Below are 15,542 nucleotides of genomic sequence, written 5' to 3'. Positions count from 1 at the left end.
CCAGTCTGCATTCTTATCAGCTAAATGAGCCTTAAATAAAAATGGTCTCTGTAAGTGACAGTAACCTGTTTTAACAGGAAGCCAGATGCTTTTAGGTCATTTCTGAATCCTTTGGGAGGTTATAAGACAAATTTAAGTTCATTTGGACAAGAAGAACACTTTAGTAGCGTACAGAGAAAATGGCACATGTGAAATATGTTACTACAACCTTTTCTGGATTTTTATTTCCTTCCTTTCCTTTAGGCTGAGAAGTTTGGTGACTCCTTTGTCTTTGAAGGCATGTTGAGTGAGCAAGTGAAGTCTGATATCCAACAGGCAGTAAGTAATGTTTCAACAGGCTCTCATATTTCTCTATTGCTCACTGGAAAGGTCTTGGGTGAAAAATCCAAACTACCAGCCCCCCCCGCCCCCGCAAAATGCCTCACCATTTTCCTGCTATAGATTTGCCCGTAGAACAGGCCTATGGAACCAGGGCACCTTATCTTGAGGAAAATGGCACGAACCTGGGACAGTATCTGAAGTGTTGGGTCTGACTTGAGCTTCTGTCTTGTGCACCTGAGTATAAGTGGAGCTCAGCTGGGCTTTAGACACTTCTGGGTTTCTTTTGCTCATAGCCATTTCTAGAATGGAGGGTTAAATGTGCATGTTTTTTACTTCTATTCTTAAAGTCTTGGTCTTATCAGGTTCTGGTATGGAGAGAGAGCTTCCTATTGAAACATTCCTGGATTCACTTGATCAGAGTAGTAGTTATGAAAGGGGCCCTTTGCTGTGGATGTACACAGGAAATTGAACCCAGGACCTGGTCCTTACCATCCAGGGTGTACCTTCTCTCATAAAGGGGTCCAGGGAAATCATGGAGAATGGACTAGGTCTCCATAAGCCCCTGTGTGGTGAGTGGAACTTGGGATTTCTGTTCCAGACATTTTAGTAGGTTTGTTTATATTTGAGAATTTGTTTACTCACATGTCTCATGAGAAAGCAAAATTACAAGGAAAGGAGTGTGGGTAAGCTGGGAAGCTGAGGGTTCACAAAACAAGGATGGCTGAGGACACAGAAGAAGCAGGAGGTGGTAAGAGAGGAAAGGAAGCGGGGTCAGCTGACCCAAGGGAGACTGATTAAGATACAGACATCGAAGACAGGAATTCAGCACTAATCTTCCTTTGTTTTACAAGTTCCCTTTCAACTCCTGCCTGAATCTCATCTTTATGTGTTGGGGTCACTATTCTCTCTTGTGAGCAGCAGTGCCAGAAAAATTAAACATTCCTGGCTCGGGTTTGCTTTCTCTTCAAACTCTTGGCAAAACTTGGGGGGGAAAAAGATGAGGTAAAAGCAGATGTGCTCTCCAGTCATTTATAGGAGAATCAGGCCACTTTTATGTATGTATTTTAGAAAAATGTTTTAAAAACATGACTGAATTCCATCTGAATTTCAGAGCTTTCTTTGCTTGCTACAAGTTTATATTATAAGTCTATTATATAATCTGATACCCCCCCCCCCTTTTTTTAAAGGGCTTTGAGGTCAGATTGGCTTAGTGTTGATGAGCCAGTAGCTCAGGATGTGGTGCCTTGTTTTATGATGGGGAGTTCAGCTGGGGGAGGGCCTTTGCACTTATTTTTGTAATTTGTGCTTTCCGAGACAAGGCCTCCTGTCACTTGAGAACCTCTGAGCACATTAGGCATAAAGGCAGAGGCAGATTATTACTAGGCTCTGACGGTGCCCTCTTAAGTCCATAGTGAAGTGTGTGTGCTGGTAACTAGGATGAGGATAAGCAGCTCTTACTGGGTCGTAGTGTTGGTCTCTCGCTTAAATGCTCATAATGGAAAAGCAAACCTTTTAAGCATGTTTAGAAAGGGTTGGAACAAGTGAAATGAATCTGTTGGTGATCTGAGAGAACTAAGTTTTTGTTTTTAGGTCTTGGCATACCCTAATGCACCAGACCTGTTTTTAACCCAGTGTTTCCAGAAGTGTAGGATAGGAGATGGTCCACGAGGTGACTTTAAGTGAAGCAGATGACTTAAGGTGGTACATGGCCAAACGTAAGATAATCCTGAATCACATTGTCTCAGGGCTTTTTCAAGACCTGATTAAGTTGAGAAGAAAGTCTCATTTGAGCGCTGACCTGTCACTAACACTCAGCGGCACTTGTTAATCTCCTTTTTAACACAGAAAATAGGCCTCAGAACCTTCCTCAGGCTTCAGTGGCTGGCTGGAATTTAATAATATGGTTTATGTTTGTGTACATTTTATTTATTTATTTACTTAAAAAATTTTTATTGGAGTATGGTTGCCTTACAATGTTGTGTTAGTTTCTGCTGTACAGCAAAGTGAATCAGCTATATGTATACATATATCCCCTCTTTTTTGGATTTCCTTCCTGTTTAGATCTCCACACAGCATTGAGTAGAGCTCCCTGTGCTATACAGTAGGTTATCATTAGTTACCTGTTTTATACATAGTAGTGTATATATGTCAATCCCAATCTCCCAATTCATCCCACCCTCCCTTTCCCCCCTTGGTGTCCATATGTTTGTTCCCTAAATCCGTGTCTCTATTTCTGCTTTGCAAATAGGTTCATCTGTAGGTACATTTTAAATGTGGTTATTTTATAAGATTGCTTACTTTCACATAGTTGTTTTAGATGTTTACTGTCGTGTAATTATTTTAAATGTTTCATATAATTATTTAAAATAAATGTAATTATTTTAAATGTCATAAGTGTTCTGTTATGACAGGTAACACTAGTGATATAACTTTTCCTTATTAGAAAAAGCCTTTTTATTGTAAAAGAAAAGTCAAATACAGAACATCACGCAAAGCAAATGTGTAGCTTTACTGTGTTATTTTAAAACAAACATGATCGTAACCTTCCCTTAAGTCAAGAATTAGGATTTTGCTCCCTGCCCAGCGACCCCATCCACGAGCCACATCCTCATCACCACCCCCTCTGTCCCTGAAGTAACCACTGTCTTGATTTTTGAAGTAGATGCTTCCCTGCATTTCTTTATAGTAATATTGCCGGGTGTGCATCCCAAGACTACCAATGTTTATTCTTGTCTATTTAAAGGAAATGTGTGTCTTTTAAGACTCTTTTAATCTATGGATTTCCCTTCCATTACTCTGCTCCTCCCCAGCCCCTGGCCCTTGCCCCCCTTTTTTTCCCTAACAATTCATCTGTGGAAGAATCCAGGTTGTTTTAGCGGTAGGCTTTCCCACAGTCTGAATTTTGCTGCCTGCACTGTCACAGTACAGCTCACCTGTCATCTCTGTCCTGCAAGTTGGTAGCTGGATCGCCAGGCCTGATCAGACTCATGTTTGGACCCTATGGCAAGACCTCAGATAGTGACGTGTTCTTTCACTACGAGGCACCTAATGTCTGCTTCTCCCTCTTTTTGTGATGTCACCTGCTGTTAGTGCTCAGTGCCTAGATCCATTAATTCACTGGGAGTGGGAAGAGTCTCATAATCTAATAGGTTTTTTTTCATTTATTAATGGAGATACTTTTGTAAAGAGATGGTTCCCTCATCTGCTATTTTCTTTTTTTTTTTAAAGTGACCAATTAGGTTTCTTTTTTAAAAAATTAAACATTTAAAGAATATTATAAATTACATGCAGTTGTAAGAAATAATACAGAGATCCTGTGCACCTTTCCCCCGGTTTCCTTCAGTGATGATAACATCTTGTATAATTATAGTACAGCTTTACAACCAGGAAATTGACAATTGACACAACCCACTTACCTTTGTCTGGTTTTAGCAGTTTTATACGTATTCATTTGTATGTGTGTATTTAGATGTATGCAATTTTATCACAAATGTAGATTTGTATAATCACCAGATTAATAAATTATCTTCATGAACCTATGGATTTAAAAATATTTTATGGGTTTTATTCACTTGGGATCATGATACCTTTTGAATGTCAAATTTTCCTATTTTGGGGTATTGAGTGCCTCTTTAAGTTCTTGTGAGTTCTTTTTTTCTTCTCTTTTTAAAACAGCTTTATCGAGGTATTTATTATCCCACAGAATTCACCATTTAAGTGTACAATTTATTCAACTTTTTCTGGTGTATTTATAGAGTCGTGCAGCCTTCACCACCATCCCCGTGCAGAACATATCCACCAGCCCAAAAGGAACCGTGTGCCCATTTGCAGTCAGTCCCTCCTCATTCCCACCCCGAGCCTTAGGAAACTGTCCTGAGTCCTTTTGAAGTAACCCTAGTCGTCTTTCAGTGCTTCCTTGCTTTCTATAATGACCCCCTGGCCTGGAATCAGCCATTTATTTAAGAAACACTAGCACCTTTTAGTAGAAAATACTATTGCAGGACCCTGTCTAGGTTCTAGGTGTGCTCATTGCCTAAGGTTGGTCATTGTTTCTAGGCCTCTTCAGTGGGCAGAGCTATGATAAAATGCTCTATGAGTTCATAGCGATGTTTCTAGTTTAAGGTTTATAACTTAGCCTGTTTTTGTATTACATGTATCTCCTTCCTTCCACATCAAGAATCCTGGTTCTCAAGGACACAGGGGATGATAGAATCAGAATAACCCATAATTACTCATTTATTTTATCCCAGCTCTTATACATGGCAGTCTCAAAATAACAAGACTAATGCTACCATCATCAATGGAATTACTGAGACCAGGTCAAAAAAAAAAAAATAGCTTTTACATTTGCTTTTCCTGTTTCTCTCCCAGTTTTAAAATTGTTGTACTATTTCTGTTTTATCAGAGCATGTGTCTATTTTTTTTTTTTTTTTTTTTTTTTTTAGAGCATGTGTCTATTATATAGAGTACTCACTTCCACAAGTAACTATATGTTTAATGCTTTCTGTGTTCAATGTCTCTCTAGTCATTTGGATTAATGAAGCTTTTTCTCTACTAGATTCTTAAGGAAATGGTCTTGGGGACAGTATTGCCTAGTTTTTGCATATTGTTGACAGTTTGTCATTGCCCATTAGACTTTAAAGTCAATTTTGCTGTATATGAAATCTGGTTCACTTTTGTTTTTCTTGAGTATCTTATATATGTTATTTTGTTTTCTCTTGGACTAGGCATTACTGTTGAAAGTCTGATGATAGTCAAATTTTCTTTCCCTTGAAAGCTGCTTGTTGTTTCTGCCTAGGTACCCAAGGATTTTTTTTTTCTTTTTCTTCAGTATCTAGTGATTTTATCAGAATATATCTTGGTGTTTCTTTATGGGTCAGTATTCTCAGGTATGGGGTGTGTTCTTTCAATATGTAGCTTCAAAAATTTTTTCTAATTTCAGGAAATTTTTCTTAAAGTTTTTGCTATTTTTTTTCTGTGCCTTTACTTTTTTTCTTCTTTAGGAATTCTTAATATATCTGTTTGTAAGATTCATTTTCAGTGTTTATCACTTTCTTTTGAATCATTTCTATCTCTTTTTTTAATTAATTCTTCCTTTTCATCTTCTTTGTTTCTTAAGTATTCTTGTGTTCATTTCTGAACTGACTTTTTCTTTTGTTTTAGTTGTTTCTTGACTTCTCTACCTCCTCTGAGTTTGCTGATTCTGATTTATTTTATTCTCTCATGAATCATTTTCTTAATTCCACTGACCTCATTTTGAAATGGCCTGTTGCAGGCTTATTTTGAGCATGACTTAACCTTTAAAAGGAGACATGGCCCAGGGTAGCTTCTGTAACTTCACAGAACTCTTTCTTCAGTTGTACTCATGTAGGCTTCAAAAATATGGCCTCCTGGGACTTCCCTGGTTGTCCAGTGGTTAAGACTCCGTGCTTCCACTGCAGGGGGCACAAGTTCACTCTCTGGTTGGGGAACTAAGATCCCACATGCCCTGCGGCCAAAAAAAAAAAAAAAAAAAAGGCCTCCTGCTTCCTCAGATTGCCAGCATCTCTTCCCCTCCAATCCCTCTCCTTTTCTCTCTTGTCCCTTGTTTTCTGGAGTTTGATTTCATTCTCTGAGGTTTCTCCTTGGTGAGGGTCTGTGTTCTGGAAGGGAACCCTGGCAGGTCAGTGTGAAGAATTCATAGGGCAAGACTGTTCTAAGGCCTTTATACTCTCTCACTGCGGGCCCCTTACATACACTCACCAGCAAAGTGGGCGGAATTCCTTCCCGTTTTCAATGCTTTCTCACACTGTAATTCTCTGCTTTCCGGTGATACCCATTGGCTACTGTGGGATTTTCCTCGTCACATCTCTGATGACTTGCCGTTTCTTCTGTTTTCTCCTGCGCAGCCATAGGCACCATGCAGGTTGTATGGCTATTGGCAGTTTTTCCTCACCTACTTGTATTCTGGCTTTGATGAAGGTACCCTGTCACATAGATAGGCTCTGCATGTTGTTCTTGGGTTTTTGGTGTTGTTACCCAGTGGTTATCTAGTTGCTCTGTCTTGTTTTATACGTAGATTTGGAGAGATTCAAAAACGATTCTGATGCTGCTATCCTCTTTGGTTTGTTTGTTTTTTAGTGTATACAGTTTTGAGGCAAAACACTGATCTGGCTCTCAGGGTTTGCTTGTAAAGATAAACTGTGAATTTAATGGTTAAAAATAGAGTACACGTGCATGCTGGAATTTTCTTATTCGTGATTATTATTTGGATGCTGAATTTGAAACAGTGTCTTAAAAGCTATAGATATCAAATCCTAGAAAGGATTAAGGTTGTTGTGTTGTTGTTTTTGTTTGTTTTGGGGTATTTTACCCTAGAAAACTTATTGTTGAAAAGGATGGTATTTAAAATATTTAATTTCTAAAAAGTATGTTTCATTTTTTTACTTGTGTCATTAATATATCTCTTAAATCTTTGACAGAGGAATGGCTGTGGGGTGGGAGAAAACAGTTCCTCTTGATGGGAGCCTGAGAAACAATGATCATCTAGTGGTTTGTAATTTGGTACTTTCAAAGTTGTTAACAGTTTAAGGAAGCAAATTCCTGAATAAGTGTCCTCCATAAAGGAGGCTATTCTGAGATGTTATTTTCAACTGAAAGCCGATTTCAGTGAGGATTCAGAATTACCAAGCCTGCTGCTTCTTTTTCTTCTTTTTTCGAGTAAAAAAAACAATGTCTCTTCTGCCTAAAGGACATCCTTTGGTAAATGTTTTTGTTAGTAATTGTCTTAAAATATCTTTATTTTGCTTCATTACTGAAAGATATTTTCACCTAGTAAAAATTTTAGGTTGGCAGTTATTTCCTGTCAGTACACCATAGGGCTTATTTCACTGTCTTCTGGCTTTTGTTGTTGCCATTCAGAAGTCAGCTGTCAGGAACATCTATTGCACTTCCCCTGTAAGTGATTGGGCTCTGCCTGCTTTTAAAACTGTCTCCTGTCTTTGTTATTCTACAGTTTCACTATGGTATGTCTAGGTGTTGACTTCTTTCATTTTTACTGCTTGAGTTTTATTGGGCTTCCTGGGTCTGAGGAGTGGTGTTTTTAAAACAAATCTGGATTATTCTTTTTTTTTTTTAAATTTATTTTTTACTTTTTACGCCACGCCATGCGGCATGTGGGATTTTAGCTCCCCGACCAGGGATTGAACCTGTGCCCCCTGCAGTGGAAGTGCAGAGTCCTAACCACTGGACCACCTGGGAATTCCCTGGGTAATTCTTTTTTTTTTTTTTGGGAGAAAAGAATTATCTTTTTATTTATTTTTTTATACAGCAGGTTCTTATTAGTCATCAATTTTATACACATCAGTGTATACATGTCAATCCCAATCGCCGAATTCATCACACCACCACTCTCACCCCCCCGCAGCTTCCCCCCCTTGGTGTCCATACGTTTGTTCTCTACATCTGTGTCTCAATTTCTGGCCTGAAAACCGGTTCATGTGTACCATTTTTCTAGGTTCCACATATATGTGTTAACATACGATATTTGTTTTTCTCTTTCTGACTTACTTCACTCTGTATGACAGTCTCTAGATCCATCCACGTCTCAACAAATGACCCAATTTTGTTCCTTTTTATGGCTGAGTAATATTCCATTGTATATATGTACCACATCTTCTTTATCCATTTGTCTGTCGATGGGCATTTAGGTGGCTTCCATGACCTGGCTATTGTAAATAGTGCTGCAATGAACATTGGGGTGCATGTGTCTTTTTGAATTGTGGTTTTCTCTGGGTATATGCCCAGTAGTGGGATTGCTGGATCATATGGTAATTCTATTTTTAGTTTCTTAAGGAACCTCCATACTGTCCTCCATAGTGGCTGTATCAGTTTACATTCCCACCAACGGTGGAAGAGGGTTCCCTTTTCTCCACACCAACTCCAGCATTTGTTGTTCGTAGATTTTCTGTTGATGCCCATTCTAACTGGTGTGAGGTGATACCTCATTGTAGTTTTGATTTGCATTTCTCTAATAATTCGTGATGTTGAGCAGCTTTTCATGTGCTTCTTGGCCATCTGTATGTCTTCCTTGGAGAAATGTCTGCTTAGGTCTTCTGCCCATTTTTGGACTGGGCTGTTTGTTTTTTCAATATTGAGCTGCATGAGCTGTTTACATATTTTGCAGATTATCCGTTTGATTTTATCCGTTGATTCGTTTGCAAATATTTTCTCCCATTCTGAGGGTTGTCTTTTTGTCTTGTTTATGGTTTCCTTTTTTGTGCAAAAGCTTTGAAGTTTCATTAGGTCCCATTTGTTTATTTTTGTTTTTATTTCCATTACTCTAGGAGGTGGATCAAAAAAGATCTTGATGTGATTTATGTCAATGAGTGTTCTTCCTCTGTTTTCCTCTAAGAGTTTTATAGTGTCCAGTCTTACATTTAGGTCTCTAATCCATTTTGAGTTTATTTTTGTGTATGGTGTTAGGGAGTGTTCTGATTTCATTCTTTTACATGTAGCTGTCCAGTTTTCCCAGCACCACTTACTGAAGAGACTGTCTTTTCTCCATTGTATATCTTTGCCTCTTTTGTTATAGATTAGTTGACCATAGGTGCGTGCGTTTATCTCTGGGCTTTCTATCTTGTTCCATTAATCTATATTTCTGTTTTTGTGCCAGTACCATATTGACTTGATTACTGTAGCTTTGTAGTATAGTCTGAAGTCAGGGAGTCTGATTCCTCCAGCTCCGCTTTTTTCCCTCAGGACTGCTTTGGCTATTCAGGGTCTTTCGTGTCTCCATACAAATTTTAAGATGATTTGTTCTAGTTCCGTAAAAAATGTCATTGGTAATTTGATAGGGATTGCATTGAATCTGTAGATTGCTTTGGGTAGTATAGTCATTTTCATTTTCACAATATTGATTCTTCCAATCCAAGAACATGGTATATCTCTGCATCTGTTGGTATCATCTTTAATTTCTTTCATCAGTGTCTTATAGTTTTCTGCATACAGGTCTTTTGTCTCCCTAGGTAGGTTTATTCCTAGGTATTTTATTCTTTTTGTTGCAGTGGTAAATGGGAGTGTTTTCTTAATTTCTCTTTCAGATTTTTCATCATTAGTGTATAGGAATGCAAGAGATTTCTGTGCATTAATTTTGTATCCTGCAACTTTACCAAATTCATTGATTAGCTCTAGTAGTTTTCCGGTGACATCTTTAGGATTCTCTATGTATAGTATCATGTCATCTGCAAACAGTGACAGTTTTACTTCTTCTTTTCCAATTTGTATTCATTTCTTTTTCAATTTGTATTCCTTTTATTTCTTTTTCTTCTCTGATTGCCGAGGCTAGGACTTCCAAAACTATGTTGAATAGTAGTGGTGAGAGTGGACATCCTTGTCGTGTTCCTGATCTTAGACGAAATGCTTTCAGTTTTTCACCATTGAGAATGATGTTTGCTGTGGGTTTGTTGTATATGGCCTTTATTATGTTGAGGTAGGTTCCCTCTATGCCCACTTTCTGGAGAGTTTTTATCATAAATGGGTGTTGAATTTTGTCAAAAGCTTTTTCTGCATCTATTGAGATGATCATATGGTTTTTATTCTTCGGTTTGTTAATATGGTGTATCACATGGATTGATTTGCGTATATTGAAGAATCCTTGCATCCCTGGGATAAATCCCACTTGATCGTGGTGTATGATCCTTTTAATGTGTTGTTGGATTCTGTTTGGTAGTATTTTGTTGAGGATTTTTGAATCTATATTCATCAGTGATATTGGTCTGTAATTTTCTTTTCTTGTAGTATCTTTGTCTGGTTTTGGTATCAGGGTGATGGTGGCCTCATAGAATGAGTTTGGGAGTGTTCCTCCGCAATTTTTTGGAAGAGTTTGAGAAGGATGGGTGTTAGCTCTTCTCTAAATGTGTGATAGAATTCACCTGTGAAGCTATCTGGTCCTGGGCTTTTGTTTGTTGGAAGACTTTTAATCCCAGTTTCAATTTCATTACTTGTGATTTGTCTGTTCATATTTTCTATTTCTTCCTGGTTCAGTCTTGGAAGGTTATACCTTTCTAAGAATTTGTCCATTTTATTGTCTATTTTATTGGCATAGAGTTGCTTGTAGTAGTCTCTTAGGGTGCTTTGTATTTCTGCGGTGTCTGTTGTAACTTCTCCTTTTTCATTTCTAATTTTATTGATTTGAGTCCTCTCCCTCCTTTTCTTGATAAGTCTGGCTAATGGTTTATCAATTTTGTTTATCTTCTCAAAGAACCGGCTTTTAGTTTTATTGATGTTTGCTATTGTTTTCTTTGTTTCTGTGTCATTTATTTCTCCTCTGATCTTTATGATTTCTTTCCTTGGGCTAACTTTGGGTTTTGTTTGTCCTTCTTTCTCTAGTTTCTTTAGGTGTAAGGTTAGATGGTTTATTTGAGATGTTTCTTGCTTTTTGAGGTAGGCTTGTATAGCTATAAACTTTCCTCTTAGAACTGCTTTTGCTGCATCCCATAGGTTTTGGATTGTCGTGTTTTCATTGTCATTTGTCTCTAGGTATTTTTTGATTTCCTCTTTGATTTCTTCAGTGATCTGTTGGTTATTTCGTAACGTATTGTTTAGCCTCCATGTGTTTGTGTTTTTTACGTTTTTTTCCCCTATAATTCATTTCTAATCTCAGCGTTGTGGTCAGAAAAGATGCTTGATATGATTTCAATTTTCTTAAATTTACTGAGGCTTGATTTGTGACCCAAGATGTGACCTATCCTGGAGAATGTTCTGTGCGCACTTGAGAAGAAAGTGTAATCTGCTGTTTTTGGATGGAATGTCCTATAAATATCAATTAAATCTATCTGGTCTATTGTGTCATTTAAAGCTTCTGTTTCTTTATTTATTTTCATTTTGGATGATCTGTCCATTGGTGTAAGTGAGGTGTTAAAGTCCCCCACTATTATTGTGTTACTGTCAATTTCCTCTTTTATAGCTGTTAGCAGTTGCCTTATGTATTGAAGTGCTCCTATGTTGGGTGCATATATATTTATAACTGTTATATCTTCTTTTTTTTTTTTTTAAATTTTTATTTATTTATTTATTTATTTATTTATTATTGGCTGTGTTGGGTCTTCGTTTCTGTGCAAGGGCTTTCTCTAGTTGCGGCAAGCGGGGGCCACTCTTCATCGCGGTGCGCGGGCGTCTCACTATCGCGGCCTCTCTTGTTGCGGAGCACAGGCTCCAGATGCGCAGGCTCAGTAATTGTGGCTCATGGGCCTAGTTGCTCCGCGGCATGTGGGATCTTCCCAGACCAGGGCTCGAACCCGTGTCTCCTGCATTGGCAGGCAGATTCTCAACCACTGCGCCACCAGGGAAGCCCTGTTATATCTTCTTCTTGGATTGATCCCTTGATCATTATGTAGTATCCTTCCTTGTCTCTTGTAACATTCTTTTTTTTTTTTTTTAAAATTATTAGCACCTTTAATTATTATTTATTTATTTATTTATTTATTGGCTGTGTTGGGTCTTCGTTTCTGTGCGAGGGCTCTCTCCAGTTGCGGCAAGCAGGGGCCACTCTTCATCGCGGTGCGCGGGCCTCTCACTATCGCAGCCTCTCTTGTTGCGGAGCACAGGCTCCAGACGCGCAGGCTCAGTAGTTGTGGCTCACGGGCCTAGCTGCTCTGCGGCATGTGGGATCTTCCCAGACCAGGGCTCGAACCCGTGTCCCCTGCATTAGCAGGCAGATTCTCAACCACTGCGCCACCAGGGAAGCCCTCTTGTAACATTCTTTATTTTAAATTCTATTCTATCTGATATGAGTATAGCTACTCCAGCTTTCTTTTGATTTCCATTTGCATGGAATATCTTTTTCCATCCCCTCACTTTCAGTCTGTGTGTGTCCCTAGGTCTAAAGTGGGTCTCTTGTAGACAGCATATATATGGGTCTTGTTTTTGTATCCGTTCAGCAAGCCTGTGTCTTTTGGTTGGAGCATTTAATCCATTCACGTTTAAGGTAATTATCGACATGTATGTTCCTATTACCATTTTCTTAATTGTTTTGGGTTTGTTTTTGTAGGTCCTTTTCTTCTCTTGTGTTTCCCACTTAGAGAAGTTCCTTTAGCATTTGTTGTAGAGCTGGATTGGTGCTGCTGAATTCTCTTAGCTTTTGCTTTTTTGTAAAGCTTTTGATTTCTCCATCAAATCTAAATGAGATCCTTGCCAGGTAGAGTAATCTTGGTCATAGGTTCTTCCCTTTCATCACTTTAAGTATATCATGCCACTCCCTTCTGGCTTGTAGAGTTTCTGCTGAGAAATCAGCTGTTAACCTTATGGGAGTTCCCTTGTATGTTATTTGTCATTTTTCCCTTGCTGCTTTCAATAATATTTCTTTGTCTTTAATTTTTGCCAATTTGATTACTATGTGTCTCGGCATGTTTCTCCTTGGGTTTATCCTGTATGGGACTCTCTGCGCTTCCTGGACTTGGGTGGCTATTTCCTTTCCCATGTTAGGGAAGTTTTCGACTATAATCTCTTCAAATATTTTCTCTGGTCCTTTCTCTCTCTCTTCTCCTTCTGGGACCCCTATAATGCGAATGTTGTTGCATTTAATGTTGTCCCAGAGGTCTCTTAGGCTGTCTTCATTGCTTTTCATTCTTTTTTCTTTATTCTGTTCTGCAGCAGTGAATTCCACCATTCTGTCTTCCAGGTCACTTATCCGTTCTTCCGCCTCAGTTATTCTGCTATTGATTCCTTCTAGTGTAGTTTTCATTTCAGTTATTGTATTGGTCATCTCTGTTTGTTTGTTCTTTAATTCTTCTAGGTCTTTGTTAATCATTTCTTGCATCTTCTCAATCTTTGCCTCCATTCTTATTCTGAGGTCCTGGATCATCTTCACTATCATCATTCTGAATTCTTTTTCTGGAAGGTTGCCTATCTCCACTTCATTTAGTTGTTTTTCTGGGGTTTTTTCTTGTTCCTTCATCTGGTATATAGCCCTCTGCCTTTTCATCTTGTCTGTCTTTCTGTAAATGTGGTTTTTGTTCCACCGGCTGCAGGATTGTAGTTTTTCTTGCTTCTGCTGTCTGCCCTCTGGTGGTTGAGGCTATCTAAGAGGCTTGATGGGAGGCTCTGGAGGTGGGTAGAGCTGACTGTTACTGTGGTGGTCAGAGCTCCGTAAAACTTTAATCCACTTGACTGTTGATGGGTGGGGCTGGGTTCCCTCCCTGTTGGTTGTTTTGGCCGAGGCAACCCAACACTGGAGCATACCTGGGCTCTTTGGTGGGGCTAATGGCAGACTCTGGGAAGGCTCACGCCAACGGATACTTCCTAGAACCTCCGCTGCCAGTGTCCTTGTCCCCACGGTGAAACAGAGCCAGCCCCCGCCTCTGCAGGAGACCCCCCAACACCAGCAGGTATGTCTGGTTCAGTCTCCCGCAGGGTCACTGCTCCTTCCCCTGGGTCCCGATGCACACACTATTTTGTGTGCGCCCTCCAAGAGTGGGGTCTCTGTTTCCCCCAGTCCTGTCGAAGTCCTGCAATCAATTCCCACTAGGCTTCAAAGTCTGATTCTCTATGAATTCCTCGTCCCGTTGCCGGACCCCCAGGTTGGGAAGCCTGGCGTGGGGCTCAGAACGTTCACTCCAGTGGGTGGACTTCTGTGGTATAAGTGCTTGCCAGTCTGTGAGTCACCCACCCAGCAGTTATGGGATTTGATTTTACTCTGATTGCGCCCCTCCTACCGTCTCACTGTGGCTTCTCCTCTGTCCTTGGACGTGGGGTATCCTCCTTGGTGAAGTCCAGTGTCTTCCTGTCGATGATTGTCCAGCAGCCAGTTGTGATTCTGGTGCTCTCACAAGAGGGAGTGAGAGCACGTCCTTCTACTCTGCCATCTTGGTTAATCCCCCTAAAGTTCCCCACTATTATTTTGTTACTGTCGATTTCCTCTTTTACAGCTGTTAGCAGTTGCCTTATGTATTGAGGTGCTCCTATGTTGGGTGCATATATATTTATGATTGTTATATCTTCTTCTTGGATTGATCCCTTGATCATTATGTAGTGTCCTTCCTTGTCTCTTGTAACATTCTTTATTTTCAAGTCTATTTTATCTGATATGAGTATTGCTACTCCAGCTTTCTTTTGATTTCCATTTGCATGGAATATCTTTTTCCATCCCCTCACTTTCAGTCTGAATGTGTCCCTAGGTCTGAAGTGGGTCTCTTGTAGACAGCATATATATGGTCTTGTTTTTGTATCCATTCAGCAAGCCTGTGTCTTTTGGTTGAAGCATTTAAGCCATTCATGTTTAAGGTAATTATCGATATGTATGTTCCTATTACCATTTTCTTAATTGTTTTGGGTTTGTTTTTGTAGGTCCTTTTCTTCTCTTGTGTTTCCCACTTAGAGAAGTTCCTTTAGCATTTGTTGTAGAGCTGCTTTGGTGGTGCTGAATTCTCTTAGCTTTTGCTTGTTTGTAAAGCTTTTGATTTCTCCATCGAATCTGAATGAGATCCTTGCCGGGTCGAGTAATCTTGGTTGTAGGTTCTTCCCTTTCATCACTTTAAGTATATCATGCCATTCCCTTCTGGCTTGTAGAGTTTCTGCTGAGAAGTCAGCTGTTAACCTTACGGGAGTTCCCTTGTATGTTATTTGTCGTTTTGCCCTTGCTGCTTTCAATAATTTTTCTTTGTCTTTAATTTTTGCCAATTTGATTACTATGTGTCTCCGCGTGTTTCTCCTTGGGTTTTTCCTGTATGGGATTCGCTGTGCTTTCTGGACTTGGGTGGCTATTTCCTTTCCATGTTAGGGAAGTTTTCGACTATAATCTCTTCAAATATTTTCTCTGGTCCTTTCTCTCTCTCTTCTCTTTCTGGGACCCCTGTAATGCGAATGTTGTTGCGTTTAATGTTGTCCCAGAGGTCTCTTAGGCTGTCTTCATTACTTTTCATTCTTTTTTCTTTATTCTGTTCCGCAGCAGTGAATTCCACCATTCTGTCTTCCAGGTCACTTATCCGTTCTTCTGCCTCAGTTATTCTGGTATTGAACCCTTCTAGTGTAGTTTTCATTTCAGTTATTGTATTGTTCATCTCCGTTTGTTTGTTCTTTAATTCTTCTAGGTCTTTGTTAATCATTTCTTGCATCTTCTCGATCTTAGCTTCCATTGTTTTTCCGAGGTCCTGGATCATCTTCACTATCATTATTCTGAATTCTTTTTCTGGAAGGTTGCCTATCTCCACTTCATTGAGTTGTTTTTCTGGGGTTTTATCTTGTTC

General features: G+C 39.3%; 1 protein-coding gene across 5 annotated transcripts in view; it reads left to right on the top strand.

Annotated features, from left to right (window-relative positions):
* The window catches only part of SUMF1 (sulfatase modifying factor 1), a 110,743-nt gene that overhangs the window by 12,275 nt on the left and 82,926 nt on the right, over window positions 1-15,542 (top strand). For all 5 annotated transcript variants that reach the window (XM_036870066.1, XM_036870062.1, XM_036870064.1 and 2 more), the window contains exon 3: window positions 244-318. In XM_036870066.1, the coding sequence (XP_036725961.1) occupies window positions 244-318 (75 nt within the window). The remainder of the gene's footprint in view (window positions 1-243; window positions 319-15,542) is intronic.

The sequence above is a fragment of the Balaenoptera musculus genome, chromosome 11, assembly GCF_009873245.2.
Source record: "Balaenoptera musculus isolate JJ_BM4_2016_0621 chromosome 11, mBalMus1.pri.v3, whole genome shotgun sequence".
In the NCBI taxonomy this organism is placed as follows: domain Eukaryota; kingdom Metazoa; phylum Chordata; class Mammalia; order Artiodactyla; family Balaenopteridae; genus Balaenoptera; species Balaenoptera musculus.
This window is presented reverse-complemented; position numbering and strand designations above follow the sequence as displayed.